This window comes from Malania oleifera, chromosome 9 (assembly GCF_029873635.1).
Source record: "Malania oleifera isolate guangnan ecotype guangnan chromosome 9, ASM2987363v1, whole genome shotgun sequence".
NCBI lineage: Eukaryota > Viridiplantae > Streptophyta > Magnoliopsida > Santalales > Ximeniaceae > Malania > Malania oleifera.
The window spans coordinates 76,314,342-76,337,256 of NC_080425.1; the positions used below are offsets into that span (position 1 = coordinate 76,314,342).

At 33.6% G+C, this 22,915-nt stretch overlaps 1 protein-coding gene across 1 annotated transcript in view; it reads left to right on the forward strand.

The window, feature by feature from the left end:
• The first annotated feature begins 275 nt into the window (after positions 1-275).
• LOC131163511 (probable copper-transporting ATPase HMA5) overlaps positions 276-22,915 on the forward strand; it is a 37,623-nt gene continuing 14,983 nt past the window's right edge. Inside the window, exons 1-3 of the mRNA XM_058120105.1 lie at positions 276-467; positions 560-630; positions 21,034-21,409. Of these exons, the coding sequence (XP_057976088.1) occupies positions 276-467; positions 560-630; positions 21,034-21,409 (639 nt within the window). The remainder of the gene's footprint in view (positions 468-559; positions 631-21,033; positions 21,410-22,915) is intronic.

Sequence of the window (22,915 nt, forward strand, 5' to 3'; positions counted from 1 at the left end):
TTGGATATAGTATTCCGCCAGTTTGACCTATTCGAATTGGCCATAGGTGTAAATTAACAAAATTGTATACGAAGATATACAAGTATTTGCATATTGATCCAAATCAATATGCATTGCAGGTAACCGCAAGATTCCCGATGCAAGGGCATCATGATACAGTCCTCTATGAGGCTGTTCCTGTAATTGATGATTATGGTCTACGCATTGTGTTGGATGCACACTGTATAGGGACGACATATTCAACTGTGCAATTATATGTCGAAAATATTCCTTGAATGGGTGTCGCCGTGGATAGGCAAACGGGAACTTTTGTTGAGCATGTGGTTGAAGAAGAGGAAGAAGATGCAGATTCATACATGAGTACAGATGTTGGTGGGATGCCTATTTTGGATATGAACGAATGTCCAGGATCATTGTTCAAGCCGCACACGTACGAAATACCTATTCTTGGCACGGATGATCATAGTGTTTGCGAAAAAGTTTCAACAGAACGACCTATTCTCTTTCTTTCTTTCAGTTATTTATAGTTCGCTTAACTTTTGTTTATATCTAAGTGCAGTTCCTATGGAGGCCCTACACGGTTGAGATTCTAGCCGATTTGCCTCCTGACTATGCAGTCGGGAGTGACCTGTGGGTAGCTCAAGTGTCACTCATATGCTTTCATATTATCGAGTGGTATCCCCGACCGAGTCATGCGACAATTCGAGTATCGACATGGCATTCCCGACCGATTTTTGACATCAGGGGTAGATATAGTTGAGGATGACCTCCGCGGCATGGATGGTCGCGGTCGAGGGGTCGTAGACTGGTTGACTATGCATGCGATATTTGTCATTGTGTGGGAGCATCGACGAGACTACATCGTACCAGGAGTGGCAGAGGATAGTCCAATGCATCCAGATGACCCATACTTCACTTGGTATAGGTCCATCACACGCCGTTTCGTCGATAGGACCGCTGCTGTATATTTGAGCCTTGTAAGAAGACTTTAACCCACAATTCATTTGTTAAGTATACATTACAATTTGCATGTGTTAGCAAAATATTTTCAAATCCTACAGGCTGATATAGTCATTAAGGTAGACTAGATCTTGCTCGATCCTGCGATCCACCGATTGATGAGTGCTGCAGTGGACCTCGTCCACAAGGACAATCAACGGATCCTAACACGAGGAGGACCTAATGTACCAGCATGAGGAGGTCGACCAGCTCCAATACGAGGGGGACGACATGCCTCCTCTATTCGTCTAGTGAGTCCCATCTCCTCGCCACCGGTTGTACAGGCGAAGTACATGTTTGGTCCGTCAGCATTATATGTGCCTTCCACTACAGCTGATATTGCCGGACCTTCGAGTAGACCAGCTAACGCTCCATCCGACTCTACTACTACCCCATCGAAGTCATTTTTATTGGACGACCTTTTCGATGGGGAGGAGGTCGATGCACCCGCTATGCCGCCTCGTTCTCATCGCGAGACATCATTTCAGTTCTCACTGCATGCACTTTGCATGGATGATGATTATGCAGTACCTCTTGGCAGAGATAATCCATATCTAGGATGATGGGATAGGACACCTGATGCAGATGACCAACACAGAGAAGGCAGACGCAGATGGTAGCCACCACGACCCCGGAGACGACCTCGCTGTGGCATGGAATAGTTTAGCATTATTTTCATTGCATTTCATTTGTATGTATATCATTGATTATTTTTATTTCTTTTGTATATATCATTGATTATTTTCATATCACTTGTATAACATTTGATTATTTTCATTTCATTTGTATAGTCATGTGTCTTGTGCACACTTCATACTTTTGAAGTTTATTTGTATATATTTTCAAATTAAATTGAGATAAATAAAATAACTTTTATTTAACTAAACAGTGAAAGATTCGACCTTTACTCCAAAGAATTAAATATTGTCAAATGTAAAAAATGACACATAATAATTATATATATGTTGCAACATGCAAAGTGCGGAAATCCTCACCCAAAATGACAATGGATAGCAATTTTTTGTTATTTTAAGTTTGAATGGTATCGCAACATCTGCAAGTGTCTGAAATTGCCGGAGGTTATAATAATCACTTTAATTTCATAGAATCAGTACCAACCTATTATTTTGCTAAGTGTATTTAGATCACTTAATTACTACTTGTTGATTGGCTTGTAGACTAATTATAAATTCAGTTTTAATTTATCTTGACAATATAAAACAAATAATAATGTGATCTTTTTATGAGTTTATGACAAATAATAGATAAAAAATTATTTTAAAAATAATAGGAGTATGAGCTATATATATATATATTAGATCGAGTGAAGTATGATTTTTAAGGATTTTACTCCCTCAGATAAGTCGAAATAAATTTTTTTTCATTTTTATTTAACTAGGGCCAATTTAGTAAGTAAAATTAGATTCGTAGTTATCTATCAATATCTTCTAATTTCTTTTTTTTAAATGTTTTGTAAATATCACGTTCTTTTGATTAATACTTCAATTTTATGATAATAGTTTGTCATTATGAATAAATAATTCTAAAAATTTAAATTTTCTAAATTAAATAGGACTATTTTAAATTTTTAACTCCTTGAGATTTAAATAATATATGCTCCAATGAAAAGAATTTTTTACAAAAAATACTTATCTAGAAAAATATTTATCTAAAAATAATTTTATCTACTATAAGTATTTTTAGTATATTTATTTAAAAAAATACTTATTGTTTTTATTTTTTTAAAAAAATTATTAATTCAATTGTCGAAAAAATTGAGTACATTCAAAAGCCTTCCTTGGAAAAAATATTTTATAATTTTTTTACAATTAAAACACATTTTTCTTTATTAACTTCGAATTAAAATATTCTGTTTTTTTAATTGGTTATAAGCATTTTAAATTTTAATTTGTATATATGTAACACCCCGACCCAAGGGGTTTGGGATATTAACTTTTTACTACTAATTTACAGCGGAAGCAAAATAAACTCAATTTTTATTAAACCAGAGCGCTAATTATCCATATTACAATCACTTATTTTAAAAGAAGAAAATTACAAAAATATAAATATCTGAAATCATACTAATATTTCTAATCAATCTTTATTTTTCTAATTCCCACCCGCATGTTTGCTAAGCCTGATTTCCAACATGCTCTTCAGAGTTGTCTGAAATAAAAATATGATTGGAATGAGACGACGCTTAGTAAGTAAATAAGATTATTATTAGTGTGTGACCAAAATGAGCTTTTTAAAAATTTCGTAAAACAATATTTAATATTATAACTTCAAAACTATCTCTAGAATAAATATAAATTTAAAAATTTTTACATAAAACTTTTACCATCAACTATAACAGTAAAATTTTATAATCATATATTATAACTATTAAATTAAATTTTTAACTTTAAAACTGTATAAATATTTAATGATAAATATACATATACTTTTCCTTATACGTTTTCTTTAGATCGTCATTTAAGCACTAGAATGATCATTTTCATGTAAACTTACACTTTTGCTTCAAATCATCAGTAACTTTGTACACGTAATTAAATATGTATAAACATATATTATAAAAATCACCCTTAGGCCTGTTTGCCATAAGTCATGTTTACCCCCATGATTGGGTTGTGCGGTCCGAAAACTGGATTTAGCTGGTTGGCCGACCAAACTAAATCAACGTACGTAAACTTTAAGTGAGATTTTCTTTATTAAGTCCTGGTCCGGAACCAGGTGTGCACTCAGGAGAAATCCACTAACATAAATAAGCACTCTGTAAACAGTGTGGGTGCACTCTGATCCGTATAAACTTTAAGTTGCGGTATCGAGCATCTGTAACTTTGAACTTTCGTTGCCATAAGGGGTTTTAAAATCATCTTATTATAATTTATGCAATTTAAAATAATATCATGAAAATCTCATCTTTATTCATATTTTCATAAAAATGCAACGTAAAAATAAACTTATACCACACAATTTTCGTGTTAAAAATATATATAATTTTATTTTTGAATAGAAAGAAATGCTGAAAATTTACCCGAGGGGATTAGAACATTTCTTAACCCAAAAATAGATGCAAGGATATTAAAGATAGAACTAGTATAATTAAATATGCGTAAAAATAAACTCATGAAAATTTTGTGGAACTAATTAACATAATTGAAATTTACTTATAAAATAAACTCGGGTATAAATTTTAAATAAAAAAAAAAAAAACTAACATAATCAAAATTTACTTACCTTCTTCTTTTACCGTGTGCTACGAACACAAAAACTATCTTTAAGCAATGAGATCGGAAAGAGTAGGTGAGTGAGAACTTACTCAAAATTCTCTCTTCACCACAAATTCTTTCACTCACTAATCATTCTCTTCCTTAGAAAATTGTTGTGAAAAATGAAGGTTGAGAGCTCCCTATTTATAGGAAAATTTTGGGGAAGAAATGAAATTTGTAAAAGTGTGGGGAGATGAGTGAAATTATAATTTTTTTAAAATTAAAGAATGGATAAAGGATGGGCAAGGTATGGGTTGAGTATGGGATGGGGATGGAGGCCATGTGAGAGTGCTTGCCACCATTCCCATTAAATAAATTTTTAATTAATTACTTACCTAATTAATCAATTAGTTAATTAATTATTTTATTATTTCATTATTTTTCTTAATCATTATTATCATCATTCTTATCATTGTTATTACTTTTAAACTATTTTTAGTATTTATTTATTTTATTTTTTTTGAATAAGAATTAAATTTAAATTTTGAAAACTCATGTGGGCCCCACACAACTTCGAGATCCAAATGGATCCTACGTAACTCGAATAACTCTCATACAATTTTATGCATCCTACATATTGAGACTCGTGTAAACCTCCATACGGTTTCAGAACTCATGTGGGCCCCGCATATGATACTTATATTATTATTATTTTATCATATATTTCTACAAATTATGTCAGTCAAAACATTATTTTATGTACTTATTTACGTATATAAACAGTGTCTACCCTGTTTCATCCTATGAAATTCCATTTTGACCAGGCCGACCTCCAGGGAGCGACTAAGCCGCAATGGTCTCTGAACACTCGCTTAGACAAGGTCTTTCTTAGGCATCAAACATGAAATCAAGGATCCTAACAGAGAAACACTTTCTTTTTTAATACTAACTATTATTCATTTTTTTTTCTTGGGTTATTACAATATATGCATATATATAGCCTGTAAATCTCGCAGGTTAGTCCAGCGAATTTACTCAGTGCCACGTGACACCACCCTGTTGGGCTGAGCCTTTAAATCTCGCAGCTTCATGCTACGAGATTTTCTCTGCAACCGTACCACGCGTCAGCTTCTCACTTGCTGGGCCTTCTCGCAGCTTGAGGCCACAAGATTACGTGAGCATCAGTTTGAGAAATATTTTCCCAATAAGAGTATTATTTAATATTTTATTTCTTTTTAATAATAAAACAGGAAAAAACTCAACAATCTGATCTTCAGATTGATTCTTCCTTATCAATCTATATATATAATATATGGATGAGATTGAATGAATTCAATCTTATTTCAAATCATTCATATCCTATTATATTATTATATATATTATTATATTATATTATATTATATATATTTATTTAAATAATAATAATAATAATAACAACAAATTTTTTTATTTTTTTTTACACTAATCATTTATATATATATTTTGGAATCGTTACATTAAGTACAATTCATTAAAATTTTGTAAGCTTATATTATCATTTACCTTTATATATTTAGACCACCTTTTTTTTTTTATTACATAGGGACTCCAGCTACCAACAAGCCCTTCGGACCCCCTGATGCAGCACCAAACCTACGGATCAGCATCCTTCCCCTAGGTCTCGCTGATCAGGTAAAGTCCGAAATGCGGACACGGCTTCCGTGCATTAGTTGGACATTCGGCCAACTTGACCCTCGGGACACATCTCCATTACCATCCATGGTCCCCACTAGTTTACAGAGCGAACTCTCACCATCCATGGTTCCCGCTAGCTCATAGAGTAAATTCTCACCATCCACAAGTACCGCTGGCTCCGCGAGTGTATCTATCTAAAATTGAACCCCCGATACTCCTTCTTAGATGCTGATGCTTTTCCACCGCACCATGCCCATGGGGGCTAGACCTCTTCTTTTTAATTGCATTTATATTTGACGTCAATTAAGTTATATATGGTACAACCAACCTTCAAAAATTGAGATATTTTATTGTAGCTCTCTTTTTTGAAAAAATAATATTCAAACTATAATGTTTTTTACTAACGATGTGGGTGTGATTTTTTTTATATCAAAACATAAGAATCAAAAAAAATCAAGTGAAGAGTATGCGCATGAGTTTACAATCAATGAGTAACATTTTATATTCTCAAAAGTATGTACACTTTTCGACAATGAGATCAAAAAATTTGAAAAAAAAAAAAAAAACTTTTTTAGGAATTGGGGATGATCCATTTCTGTCCAAACACCATCTTCGATATTAGCTGGTTTGTTTTCGATTAGCGGTTTGATCAAGTCATGTTCAATCAAGTTATCCTTGATTGGGCTTTGCTATGAACTAAAATTGTTTTGGCTGTCAAATTTCTCCACGCCAAACATGAATAAATTATTATCTATTCAAAAACAGCAACTTTGGGACCTACTGTTGATGTCTTCTTCAACCTTGATAAACTGCATAACAAACTGCACAATGCACTTGCACAATGCACAGTGGGATATTGCGGTGGTGCGTGTGGCTTCATTCAGGGTTGATTTGTTGACTTTTTGAATCTGATCCTTGTTTTGATGCTAACAAATCACATGTATCTTATGTGTACAATTAGTGTGCGAACATGTTTACATATCAGCATAGACATAAGATACATGAGAAATGGAAGCCAAAACAAAACTTAAAGCCTACATACAGCTTGATGTATTCCATGAAAAGGAGCAAAAAGAAGAAGACATTTATTTCTTGTTATAATGCATTTAATTTTTTATATCTGGTCTGTAATAATGCATGCATTTTCTTGATATGGATGAATGCTCAGAACGACTGTAGATTGACCCTAGGAACCAAATGACCTTAGGGCACTTAACATTTCTAAGAAAAACTTTTTCCCAAAAGACCAAAATCATTCAAAAGGTTTAGAAATAATTCTGAGTCAAATTTGGGGCAAAAAGCCCCTTAAAATCATACGTTGGTTTTTTGGGTTTAATTTAAAAGCTCAGTCAACCGAATCCATCCTTGGTAGTACAAATGCCTCGGTCGACCAAACCGGTTGACTTCGCTCGATCGACCGTTCTGTTTTGAACGTATCTTCCTTAGTCGACCAAACCAACACGTGTTTGACCCCCAACTGTTTAGTCGACCGTTTGTGTAGTTCAAATTGGCCATGGTCGACCGAACCACATGAACGATCAACTGAACCTCAACCATGGTCAACCGAACCTACGAAAGGTTCGAAATCACTCTGAGACGGTCGATTAAGTCCGTAGTTCAAAATTGACACTATCGATCGAACCTAATAATATGATCGACCGAACCTCTCAAGTTTTAAATTTTTTAAGGGCTTAAATGTAATTAACTTTTAATTAAACAATTTGAAAAATACCCAGCGTGTCCCCAACGGTCATAATTTTCAAAAAGTCTATAAATACCCCCTCATAACTCCAGTTTAACAACTTTGATTAGCCCAAATTTTCTCTCTAATCCATTGTTTATCAAAGTTCCCCCAAAACATTTTTTATTATTAAAATCATTGTTTTGGGACAAAATCTTTTATACGAATCTCTCCAACTCTCTTTCATGTTTTTACTTCAAAATCATTTTTTAGGAGAGTATTTTATTTAGGACATTTTATTTGCATATACTCTCACTTAGCACTTAATCTTTGAAAAACATTTTTGAGAGTATTGCTTAGGTTTTCTCTCAATTATTTTTTTGATAAATATTTTTGGGAAAAAATTATTTATAACACAAATATTTTCTTGAGCTTAAATTCCTAGATTCTCCAAATATTCTTTATTTGCAAAAATATTTATAAGAGAACATAATACTCATTTTTCATATATATTTTATTTGTGCAAATTTATTTGATAGCACCTTTACTCTACTGAGCATAACTCATATCATAAAAGAGTGCATATATTTGAGCTTCAATGTGTACATCTCTGCTTGTATTTTAGAAGCATGTTTCACATACAAAAATTGTTTTTAATGTATCTGTTGGCTTCATTCTGGAATTGAACTGGGGAGTCTCAGTCTCGTAAGTGAGACAAGTTGGGTTCAATCTTGTAATTGAGTTAGGGTTTACTTTGCCCTGTAAGGAGATGTTGTAACGGCTTCTACTCCGCTCATTTAAGTAAATAAGGATAGTGGAATCCTTGGGGGAGTATACCCAAGGCAGGGACGTAAGCTAGTTTGACCAAACCTCGATAACAAATATCGTGTGTTTCTCTCTCCATCTCATTTACTTTCTGCACTTTAATTACATATGTGTATGCTTGTTTATTTACTGTTATAATTATTTACATGCACACATTTGAGTTTAAGGAGATATGCTACACGTGTATGTTTAAACTTGTAGCTTAATCATTTTTTATAGACATTATTATATTGAATATGATATGATATATGGTGAATCAGCGTAAATGTTTAATTTAGGCAAAATATTTTTAAAACTCAATTCCCCCATCTCTTGGGATTACACCAATTCCAACACGGTTTTTTACACCATTTTCGCCGCTGTGACCATCTCGGCATGATCTATGCGATGGTGTGATCGAATTAAAGTTTCAAACAACTTTGTCGAAAACCCCCAACAATGCTCTAATACCAGTTGTTAAGGATTGAGGTGGTGTAAGCAAGTGAGTTATGTATTGTAAATTGTGATTGAAAGGTCGAGAAGTTGAGCTGAGAGTTGAGTTTGAGTGTGTTACTCCTCCTCCACTGTATTTCCTATTAAGATAGTGAAATTCCCTCTCTCCCGTGGATGTAGACTGAGTTTGACTGAACCACATAACTCCAACTGCTTGCTTGTGTTTGTGTTCTGAACCATCCCCCAATCCTTAACAAACTTTTCATCATCTACAAAAACAAGTTTGAAATGAATGTGGAGGGCTTGATGTGGATTCTACACTACGCTAGCTTAAATCCTTTTGACACCATAATAGCAAAAGCATGAAGGCAAGGCAGTGGGATCCGACGCTCCTCTCCACTATCATATTTTTATCATTGCCCTGAATCAATTAATTGCACGTATGGCTATGGTGCTGGCTGTCTTTATTGTTGACCTAAATACAGTTTATAATTGCTGCAGTGTAGGCTTTGAACACACCCAACCAATGGGAATAATCAAATATGGAACCTATCTTTTGGCCACATCCTCTCCAACATATACCCTTAATCCCTTATCTTTTTAATACTCTATTGCCTTTTTATTTTTCTAAAGCTACTTTAAAACTCAATTGGATATTAAAAAGTAGAAACACTTTGATGTTGCAATGTATTTTATATGGATGGTGTTATACTAGCTAATAATTATGGTTCTTTAGTACCATGTTTGCATATTGTGTTTTGTTCTGTAAGGAAAAAAATATATAAAATTCATTACGTAAGCTATTCAAATTCATCAATTAATTAGGAAAGACATTATTAATATTTGATCATTCATTATCACATTTATAATCTTGTAATCAAATGATAGTCATAATCATAGTCATTAGTGTTAGATCTATACTGATCACTCTTAGAACTCGACGTTTTTAAGGGATGCAATGATTTATGCTTGGAATATTCATTTTACAAGTTCCAAATTATAATTTCATGAGGGATTGAAGGGGTACGAAATATAGCTATCATATATAGGCTAGGCCTAATAAGCCTCTCAATGGATCCACAAAAGTGACATTGATCGAGTTGAGATTCATAACTACAAACGCCATTATAATGTTATATTAGTTTGGCATTTTTGGGTTTCTCAATTATATTGGTTTTTAGTCCCACTTCGGTGGAAAAGTTTTTTTAAACCTTTTGTTTGAAGATATATAAGGAGCTTCCATCACCATTTGCAAACACACCTCCCATTTTGTAGAGTTACAAATAGTATTTGTATTCTAGGGTATTTCTAATCACTATTGGTAATTTGAAATTTGTCAAAGTTGTAATTTTTTAGAAATAGTGGATTGATCGTCGGCACCCGAGGATGTAGATAATTCTTTACCAAATCTCGTAAATTCTTGTGTTTTTCTTTATTACTATTTTTGATTATTAGCTTTTGCATTGCTTTAGTTTAGTTATATATTCAATAGCAATAGTTGTAGTATTGATGTTTGACACAACTGGGGTACCTGGTACAATAATTGGTATCAAAGTTAGGTTGAATAGAGTCGATATGAAGGTGGTTCTCTATTAGGATTCTTGATTCCATTTTTTAATGCCTAGAAAGACCTTGTCTAAGCGAGTGCTCAGAGACCATTGTTGTCACGCCCTGAACCCGCAGATGGGTCTCAGTTGTGAATATAGTAACCTAACCTATCTCTGTACCAAATAAAACATACAAGATACTACTCTAAATGAGGGTCCAACCCCGTGGGGTACTCGTAAACCCTATACACATTCACATACATATACTCATCAAATACGCAGCGGAAAATGTTCTTTCTATACATATATCGTACCATACCAGAGCCTATACAAAACCATAATATACGTTCCCAAATTACAGTACATACTCTGGGTGTCTACAAAACCCAACAATGACCACCCGGTCCCAAAACTCATACTTACACAGGTACTAAACGCAGCTAACCGACACCACCGCTTTCGGACGCTAGGATGCTAGTTTTGGCTACCCGAAGGACTTGAAAAATATTTGTATATTCAGGCTGAGATACCTCTCAGTAAGGAAGAAAGCAGGTCATATTAGTGTGTAACATACGAGTGTTATTTCAGCATAAAACATAATACAATACAATACATTACTATACAGTTCAATACAGTTACAGTATTTTTCACAAATTCGTTCCAGTACATATGATACCCAAACATATGGTCAGTGTCGGCACACTAAGCACCCAATTACCTTGCGATAACAGAAGCCTCACAGCGATACCGTTGCCACTACGGTGTAGCTCACACTCATTGGTGACCAGCCAAAAAGAACAAGCGATATTTCACACTCTCGGATATAGAGTCGAACACTCTCGCCCACAGTATTTAGCTGAGACATGGCGTCAACGTACGGTAATTAGCCGCCCCTATTTGATTTACAAAATCGGGAACAATTTTGGAACTCATGTCCCTATACTCATCAACGTATGGTAATTAGCCGCCCCTATCTATTTTTACAAAACTTGGAACATTTTACATAAAACAGTTCATTCCACACTTATTTGGCATACAACTAATCATATCATTTTCAGTTCAAGAATACAGTTTAATACAAATATGGGTACGGTCATCTCAATACTACAATTTTAATACAACATACAATTTCTCCAAAAAAATAGAGATGATATCCGAAACCCCCAAATTTTTCCAAAAACTGTAACCCAAAAATCCAGCATTTTCACACAATAGATTTTTTCAAATAAGTACCCAAAACATACATACGATCGTAAACTATAGGTTTATCGATCCCAATTTCAAAAATAAACTGATATAAACAGAATCCCTTACCTTTTCCTGAATACCAAACTACGAACTCTACGGCTCCAAAACTACGAACTGAGTTTCCAAAACCAAAAAATCCAAGAACTATAATTTACTACAATTCTTACTACTACACATATACAGAAATGAAACTGAAATCGGACCCTTACCTCGATTTTGGGTCAAAACCCGAAAATCCTTGAAATGACTTTCCGATCCACTATTCTCGAAAGAGATTTTTCACCTGATCCACGCAGTAATGTCGGATCGTCGAATCAATCGATGAACAGCGAAGAATCGAAGAGAGAGAGAGAGAGAGAGAGAGAGAGAGAGAGAGAGAGAGAGAGAGAGAGAGTTTGAGGTTTCTTAACAACTAAGCAAGAGAAATGGATATTTATAGACCCTTTAACCCTGCCAACCTCGCCGACGAGATGGCGCCTTCGTCGATGAATCATCCATAAATTTCGTCAAGAGATCTCGCTGGTTCTAGAGAGAGAGAGAGAGTTTGAGGTTTCTTAGCAACTAAGCAAGAGAAATGGATATTTATAGACCCTTTGACCCGGCCAACCTCGTCAACAAGATGGCGCCTTCATCGATGAATCATCCATACATTTCGTTAACGAACTGGCCCCTTCAACGATGAACCCTATTTCGATATTTTACAACACGTTCGGTATCTCTTCATCGACGAGACTTTGAATTTCGGCAACAAAGAGTATGAGGGCCTTCATTGACGAGAACAATGGCTTCATCGACAAAGTCTACAAAATTTTCCTTTTTACCTTTTTCCATTTATTCAATCTACATACCTTGGGTCGGGTTCTTACAATTGCGGCTCAGTCACTCCTTGGAGGTCGGCCTAGTCAAAGTGAAATTTCTTAAGATATACGGAGTAGACAAAGTTGGGATAAATGCGGTACTATTCATCCTAAGCCTTCTGTTCTGTTGGTTTGCTATTGGATATATAGTTTTGGAAGATGGCAGAAATCACGCCTCACCAGTCGAAGAAACTCTGTCCACATGACCTCCAACCCCAACAGCTTCGTCGTCATCTTCAAAGGCAACAGCCAATGCTTGGCTTGAGGTGGAGAAATATGATGATACCAATAATTTTGGTTGTGGCAATGTAAGATGATGGATATCCTATACCAGCAGGAAATAGAATGTTACTCTTGGTGATAAAGTAGAGGACATGGATGACAAAGATTGGGAAAATATCAACCGTCAGGCATGTGGTACAATTTGTTTGTATATCGCTAAAAATAAAAAAATATTGTGTTATGAGGGAGACATCTGCAAAGAAATTGTTGAAGATATTGGAAGGTACATTTATGACCAAGAGTCTAGAAAATTAGCTCTCTTCGAATTGGTGTGATCCCAAGAAGGGAGGGGTGAATTAGGTTTTAAATATATATATATATATATATATATATATATATATATATATATATATATATATGTTAAATGTGTTTCCCAAAAATATTTGGAGAAACTGGGATTTATGCTTAACAAAAATATTTGTGCAATAAATAATTTCTCCCAAAAAATGTTTATCATGAAAATAATCGAGAAAAACCCAAACTATATTCTCAAAAATGATTTTCAAAAATAAATAGTATGTGAGAGTATAGCATGTGAATACAAAAATAATTGCCCATAATAAATATATTCTCTTTCAAAATATTTTTGAAACAAATGGATGGAAAGAGAGTTGGAGAGTTTAGTTTGAAAATTTTATCCCAAAGAAGAGATTTTTGCAATTAAAATGATTTGGGGTGTAGTGATTCAAAAAATTAATTAATTATTAATTAAGAATATAATATAATATTAATATAATATTATATTATATTATAATATATATATATATATATAATTTAAACATTCTTGAAGCCAGAATTCTCGCCATCTCTCTCTCTCTCTCTCCCTCAATTTCTTCCTCGATTCTTGTCCGATTGAAAAATGGAAAAAAACCACTGGTTTCCATTCTTGGCCGCCAACATTTTAACCGGAGTGGATTCGTGATTTGGGCGTCGTAGGCACCACTCCTGTGAAAAGGTAAACTCTCTCTCTCTCTCTCTCTCTCTCCTTAATTTTTCCTTAAATTTTTAGCCAAATCGACGATCGGACACCACCGCGGGGTCCTAGTTTCAATTCTCATCATTTTAATCAGAGCAAATTTTTAATTTGAGTTTCCTAGGCACCACTCCAATGTTAGGGTAAAGATAATGAAATTATATCCGTTAATTATTTTAAAAGTTTAATTAGCTATTGGGAATATGTGGGCTTAGGAAATATTAAAATAATTGTAATTCTGGGGTTGAGTTGATTGAATTGGGAAAATGTGATTTCAGGGTTTTGGGCTCCAAAACGCCGCAGGCTTGGGTTTTAGGATCTTCACAGGAATTCTCTCAGTAAGTAGGTAAGGGAAATAAACTATAACAGATATTTTTGCAAAATTAATTGATTGATTAAAGTATGTGAAAATGAGAATATGGTATATAGTATTGGAAAATTATGATATGAATATTTTCCTTATCATTATTATATTGTGAATTACCATTTAAAATTGTGTGGAATGAGGAATATAAAATAACAACTTTATATTGGAAATGTGAATAATACTGAAATATATGATTTGTACTGTGAAATATTGATATACTGTTATATTTTATGCAGATATAAAAATACGAGAAACCCAAAAATATTTTTATATAGAAATGATGATATGAGAAACCCAGTTATATTTTATATAAAAATGATAAAATGCGATATATAAATATGTTTTTACTAAGAATTGATGATATATGAAATATACAGATATGTTTTACATAGAAATGATGAAATGAGATTAGAAATATACAGAAATAATGAGAATTACAAAAATAATGAAATGAGAAATACACATATGTGTTTTACACTGGATGATGGTATGTGAAATACTTAAAGATGTTTTGTACAAAAATGTTGAACAGACAATTATACAGAAATGATGATGATGATGATATATATATATATATATATATATATATATATATATATATATATATATATATATCTGTGTGTGTGTGTGTGTGTGTGTGATGAGAATTATACAAACATAATGGAATATGAATACTAAAATTTGGAAATGAGAACCCTGATGGATCAGTGTTATTCTGACAACACAGTACTGTTGCTAGCATTGTTTTAGTGCAACCACACGTCAGGTACAGAGTGTGGCGAGATAGTCGATTTAGCCTGTGAAGGGTTGTGTTACCCTCTGGGGTCCAGACCAGGATTGGGTAGGCCAGCCATACTACAGACGTGTTCCCTATTTTGATCTAACCGGGTAGGCCAACCGCGGTTAGGTCCAGCCTTCGGGGCACACAACCCAGTCACGTGGGGTGAATACATGACGAAGTGATTATCCTCAGGATGGTTTCTTGTAATAACCCCAAAAAGGGATATAGAAGATTAGTGGAGTGATTCCAAAATTTTTTTTTAATTAATTAATTAATCAAATTTTTAAAAAAAGAAAAGAAAAAAATTAATTAAAATTTATTTTTTTAATAAAATATATTATTAATATTAATTAAATATTATTATTATTATTTAATATTATTATATTAGTAAATGATTCCTTCAGGAAGTATCTTGAAGGAAATCAAAATTTCATCTCTTTCTTTAACCTGCAATCAGAGAGCATGCTCTCTAGCACTCTCTCTCTCTCTCTCCTCAATTTCTTAGTGAATTTTTGTCCGATCGAAAATTAAAAGATACCGCTAGACTCTATTTTCCGCTGTCGTCATTTCTACTGGAGTGGATCGGTGGTAGGAGCGACGTAGATGTATCTCCTTGGGTAAGCTAATTTACCCTTTTTCTTTAATTTTTTACAAATTATAAGCTTAATCGACGAACAGACACCACCACGAGAATTTAGGGATGATTCTCTATAAGTCTAGTAGGACAAAATTCTCGTGGGGTCGTCGTGGGCAAAACCCCAAATTTGGGGTATGAGGAGATATTAAATGACTTATTTTTAATTAATTAGTATTAATTTAGAAATGTTAAAATATTGAGCATTTGGGGTTGAAGTAGGAATTTTGAAATTTAGGACCGGATAAGCGTCGTGGGTGTAATTTTGGGACCCGTAGGCAAAATTTAGAAAATTAAGTGAGACTGTTAAATGTTAGTTTAAATATTAATTTGAAATATATGGAGCTTAGGGAAGGTTAGATGAGTATTATTTTGGAGAAATAGATTAATTAATTTGGAAAAAATGTAAATTTCAAGAGTTGAATTTTGGGCGCCAATGGCGTAAGATTTGGGGTTTTAGTGAGACTCTCAGTAAATCAAGTAAGGGGAATAAATTATAGTAGTGTTTTTAGAATTATTATTTGATTTAATATGTGAAAATGAGCATATGATATTTTTTCTAAAAATTATTATGATATAAATATCAAGTAAATTGTGTGGCATTTGAGTAATTTTAAATTGTGATATTTTGGAGTGTGAAATATAACGATGAGTAATTTTTGAGAAAATATTGAAATGAGAATTATTGATGTGATAGTGAAAAATAATGAAATATTGTATTTATATGTGAGTAGAAATGTTTTGCCCGAAAGATGAGATTTTGTGAATTTCTGATATTGGAAAATAATGAAATATGATATTTATTTGTTAGTGGAAATTATTTGCATGAGAAATGAGTTTGTACAAATTATTGATATGAGTATTTTGGAAAAAAGTGAAAAATACGTGAAATATGATACATGTTATTACGCGATGATGAAATGTGCACAGAAAACGATGAGAATATTTATATTGAACTGAATTGTGATATACTGGAATATGATTGATGGAATGCCAATACCGCATAATGATTGCGGGTATGTGATAGTAAACCCTGTTGGATAGTTATGATATTGAGTACGGTACCGTTACTAGTGGTATTAGTGCAGCCACACAAACTCTTGAAGCGTGTGGCGTGATAGTCGACTAAACTATTGTGTAGGGTTGTTGGGCCCCCTGAGTCCAGATTAAGGTTATAGGCTGGACAGTCGTTCTACAGACGCGATATGTGATATGATATTTGATTTAACCGAATCGGCCAACCACGGTTAGATCCAGCTTTCGGGCCGCACAATTTTGACCATGGGGGGAAGCATAGCGTGGATAGAAAGATCCTCAGGGTGGTCATGAGTTACAGAAGTGATGTTAGTATTTGATACCAAGGATACTTCTGAGCCGGAAAGTAAAATGAAAATGGAACGTGAAAGAATGATAAAATTGGCTAAAATAAGAAATGAAAGAAAGATTGGAAATTGAGAAATAAAGAATATTAAGTATGAGAAATGAACTGTGTGAGTTAATGACATAAATAATTGAGGCAAGTGAAACTCTCTGCTTGAGGGCTTACTGAGTAAGGTAAGTGCCCTAATAGGTATCAAATGTGGTCATACCCGGCTGCATACGTGTTAGGGCAGAGGGAAGCTACCTGTAAGGGCGGGTAATCTTCCCTATTCTCAGGAATTTTGCGGATAATTATGTGTTGGAAATTACTAAATTTGAGAAATGATTTTAAAGCTTATAAAAATTTGTGTTGTATATCTATATGATTATGAGAATGTGTATATCAGTGTGTTTTCTTAGATGAAATATTGATTTGAAAAGTAAGTGTATTATAATTGAACTCATATGGCCACACACTGTAAATAATTAATTCCTTCTTACTGAGATGTGTCTCACCGAAATTATCTAAATTTTTCAGGGAACAGGGATAGATCAGGCGATAGAGCTCCATGGCCATTGGGAGCTAAGACCCTGATACACAGGGTGAGTTTCTGGACTAGGAGAGGTGTAATTCCCCTAATGTTAAGTAGTTTTTAAGTTTGTGATAATGATGTATATGTGTGTATGTAGATACTCTGGGTATTGTATTCTGAATGATATAAATACAATGTCTTCTGCTGTTAGGTTTTATAAATAAAATGACTTTTTACCTGGTACCCAATGCGGGTTAGGTCGTACGAATGGTAGTAGGATTGTTGATGTGGCCGATTTGTGAATGTTATGAATGGCGAGTGAATATTTAATTAATTTATTTATTATTGAAAAAAAATTGGTACAAAAATCGGGGAGTCACATTTCTCATTACAGACGCGATAATGAGCAGCCATGAACTACAAACGAGTAGTGTATTTTATACTGGTGGATGCTCATGAGTTAGAAAATGTTTATGAAAAGTGAAAAGTGAATTGAACAGCTATGAGTTATAGATGCGTAGTGTATTTTATACTAGTGGATACTCATGAGCTAGACTATGAAAATGAAAAAAAAAAAACGATTTGAGAAATGAACAACCATTAGTTACAGACATGTTGTGCTATATGCTAATGGATACCCATGTGCTAGAGGATGATTATGAATATAAGAAATGACAGAGTACGTATATGATATAAGAAATGAATAAGTATGTATATGATTATGAAAATGATATGAAAATTTATGACACTATGTTTTATATATAATTATGAGTGCATATCGGTATATTTTCTCAGTTGTTATAGTTATTTAAATGGATGTGTTAATATATTTAAACTCATGTGCCACACACTGTCAATAATCTATTCCGTTTTACTGAAAGGTGTCTCACCCAGAATCTAAACATTTCAGGAAATAAGGATAGATGAGTAGAGAGAGCTCCGAGATAGAGGAGACCGTAGTACCTTATAGTCTACTATTGCTTTGTTTATGACGGAAGCGGAGTACATGGTAGCTTGAGAGGCTGTTAAGGAAGCTATTTGGTTGCAAGGTTCACTTGAAAATTTGGGAGTTGTTCAAAAACACATTACTATATTCTGTGATAGCCAAAGTGTTATTCATTTGACAAAGAATCAAGTCTACCATGCACGAACAAAACACATCAACGTTTGATTTCACTTTTTATGGGACATAATTGATGAAGGCAAAATACTTCTTCAGAAGATTGCTACAGCTGAGAATCCTGCAAATATGTTGACCAAAGTTGTTACAACAATCAAGTTCAAACATTGTTTGGACTTAATCAATATCCTACAAGTCTAAATACTTTTGGAAGACACTGATGATATGGAACTCCAGAAAATGTTTGTGACTTAAAAATTTGTTGAATTTATCGTCAAGGTGGAGATTTGTGGGTTTTTAGTCCCACATTGGTGGAATCGTTTTTTAAAGCCTTTTGTTTGAGAGTATATATGGAGCTTCACTCACCATTTGTAAACACACCTCCCATTTTGTAGAGTTACAAATAGTATTTGTACTCTAGGATATTTATAATTACTATTGGTAGTTTAAAATTTTCTCAAGTTGTAATTTTATGAAAATAATGGATTAATCGTCGGTACCCAAGGATGTAGGTAATTCTTTACCGGACCTCGTAAATTCTTGTGTTATTTTTTGTTGCTGTCTTTGAGTATTAGTTTCTGCATTGATTTAGTTTGGTTATATATTCAATAGCAATAGTTGTAAGTATTGGTATTTGGTACAAGTGGGGTGCTAGACATAACAAATTACATAGAATATGTGTGTATGTATGCATGCCTTTATGCACATATGTGCATATGTACTTAGGCTCTTTTGAGACTAAAATTATTATTGCATGCATATATATATATATATATATATATATATATATATGTGTGTGTGTGTGTGTGTGTGTGTGTGTGTATGTACGTGTGCGTGCAGACTATGTTGATACCATGTCGCCCTTGTGTGGGAGGGATCAAGCTTGGAGACTGTTAGAATACCACTTTACCAAATAGCTTAAGCTTTTAGGTAAAGTGATAATCTAACACGGTATCAGAGTTGGTTACAAGGAGTTCATGAGTTCTAATATTGTTGCCTGCATTTTCTGTGTAATATTTAAAAATTTATCGTGTGTTTATATTCCCATGTGCTGTTGGAATGCAAGTGTAGGGGAGTTAAAGCTTGATATATAGATTGTTGACTCAAAACCTAACAGTTTAAGCTTTTAGGTAAAGTTGTATTGTAACAGAGACTTTTCATTTGTGAGGAATCAAACTATCATGCAACTTGCATTCTGGTTCTGCATGTTGAATTGTGGAGTTCCAGTTTTCTATATAAAATTGGTCATAGTATTTATATAAAATCACTGACATTTTCATTCTTTTAGCAGTTATTTTCTCAACCTCAACGAAAACCACAACTATTTTATTCTTATTTTTGTTTTTTGTTTTTTTTGTTTTTTTTTTTTGTGCGCAGCATCTCCACCTAGTCGAAAATAAAATTTGTTGTCACATTCAACTTATTTCCTCTCATTAATCTTATGTGGCATAAATTTGTCTACATTGCCTTTGGTTCTTAAAAGATGAACACTAACAATATTTGAAATAATATTTGAAAAAGTTGATGAAATAGTGTTTTCTACGACACGATAAGTACTAATCCATTTTGTAAAATTGCAGCATGAATCAACTAAAGTATTGTGCACATTCTTAATGTTTTTTTTGTGATTTTACATTTTGTCACAAGCAAGTTTTGATTCTTATGTCCATGAAAACATTCCTTAAATAGCCCTTGGCTTATCAGGCAATTGAAAAACACTCATATAAGCAAAATGATCATACCATAAATCAAGAGACTATACATCATAAGCGGAAATTATCATTACATTATCAAGATCGAGTCTAAACATGCCATTAAAAGCATAACCTTCCCCGCAAACATAATGTTTTTTGAGAAAAAAAAAAACTAACTTATCATGTTCGAAGGATATCTAAAAGGCCATGCTTTAAGAGAAGAGCAACCAAGTTTATTTAAATTTTTGGAACATGCAATACTTCCTTTATGGTAACAATCTTTTTAGGATTAAACTTCAATTCGAACAATCTACCAAATGACCCATATACATTTGCTTTTCATCCTTTACTATTTTGTACCTCTTTAATGAATTATGATATCCAACAACATTGTGGGTTACACCAATATCAATCCACCGTTCCACCTTATTTCTAGCAATACATGACCCAATAATCATTGTAAGAGCTCATTAGAGATTTTTTTTTATTTTTTATTAGCCTTTTCACTGCCTATGATGTTTGGCACAACGCTAATTTTATGGTATTAGCAATACTTGCTTTAGATTTATATCTAAAAGAGCTTAAAATTAGTTGTTTGTTGAATGAACCTTTACTCAAACGCTGTTGATTGAATGAACATAAGAAGGGTATCTAACTTTAATAATAATAATTTTTTAAAAAACAGTTTAGAGCGCAAAATAATTTAAATGTTTGGCCTTTCCACGTGGCATGATCTCGGAGTAACGCGTGAATTCCCCATAAAGTCATAAACCCTTATATAATATCAACTTCACCGGAAAGAAAAAATACAGAGATCATACCACAGCGGAACAGAGCCTTCGTCTTAATATATTTTTTTGTTTTTCTTCAGTTTTTGGCGATGGCGAGTATGAACTGAGCATGCGGTTCATGGCAATAGCGTGTATTCGAAATGAGAGCCGAGGCGACCTTTCGCGGACACCTCACTATCCGTCCATGCCCAAGTACCCCAAAGGCGTCCCGGTGCCGGAGAAGAAGATACTGCAGCGGTCGGAGGCTAGGGCTCTGTTCTCCATCACTGGAATGACGTGCTCTGCCTGCGCCGGCTCCGTCGAGAAAGCCATCAAAAGGCTTCCCGGAATCCGAGAGGCCGTCGTCGACTTCTTCAACGGCCGAGCCCAGGTCATCTTTTATCCCGCCTTCGTTAAGGTAAGTTTTTTTCTGATCCTTCCTTCTAGCTAGGTTGCATGCGGCGATTAATTATTGTGTTGAATGTTCTGTTTGTTTGGATGGAAGGTGCTTCCTTGAAAATGTTTGTGAAGAGAAAATGATTCGGGTACGAAAGGTATCATCTTGATGGTTGTACCATCATTTTGAAGACATGATCAGATTTGCCAAGCTCTACTATATTACTTCCAGTCTTGAGTCTTGCAAATGGGTTCTGGAATATATATATATATATTTTTTTTGCCAGAAAACCTTCCTTTCTTGAAAGATTTCAGCCTTAATCTGTGATTCTAGATCGAATGTTCTCTGATTATTTTCCCATTTCATATTTTATACAAGTTACTCTCCGTTGGCAGGGGGTGATGAGTGTATTTTGGTTTGATGTTTTGTTCGGTTGAAGGGGAAGTAATTTTGAAGTTTTACTCACGGAAGCAAAATTAGTAACGTCGAGGTTCTGCCGTGAGCCATCTATATCATATGGAAAGTCCATGTTTTAATTCCGTAATTGAATTAAACAAGGTGTTGAATTCATGTGATTAGGTGCTCAAACTTTGTTTACAATATTTAATCTTTTTAAAAGTTCCATATTATTAGGTGGATATATTGCTGCAACCTGGCTATTGCTGTTTGGGATGATTATGTACATCAATTTCTAGTCAAAGGACAATCCATTATGAATTATGATAATGCATTATTGGTGGTGTTTGGAATGATTTGAAAAAAAAAATGCTGCATGCATGCATACATATATACATACATACATACATACATACATACATATATGAATTTTAAGTTAAACAAATAACTTTTTCTTATCTGAGTTATTGATGCTTGAGTAAAGAAAGAGTTAAGTATTTGTGAATAAAATTTTACAACATGCTTTTAACTTGACATTCGCTGTCAATCACTTGAGTGACTTTTGCATAACTAATTTGTATAAATCTTATTGAAGCAATTTATGAAAAAAATGACTTACATGAGTCATTAGCCACCTAAGTCATTCTTATTAGTTAATCCAAATGGCATCTAAGTAGGCAGCCATTAAATATGCGCTGTATATATTTTTTGAAATGAAATAATATGTGATGAATATTGATAACAAAAGCAATCCCAAAATGGGAAAAAGATAAAAATTGTGTTTGAAAGTATGAATTTTGAACTTTGAATTTGATTTTGAACAAATTTTAATAGAATTTTTATTACATCTTATATGAATTCAATACAAATCAAATCTAAAATCTCTCGGGAAAGAGGATTATTGACATATGAAGAAAATGGGTTATTGACATACGAACATAAATCTTGAAAAGGCAAATCGTATGTTTGGATGCTCGTCAGACTTATTTACCTTGGACATTGTTTTTTTTTTTTTTTCCTTCACAATGGTGTCCAATGGCATTGCTAGCTTTTTTTACTGCTGCTACAACTTGTGCATTGTCTGCCATACATGAGTCATGGCTGATGCTTGTTTTGTTTTTCATTTTCATT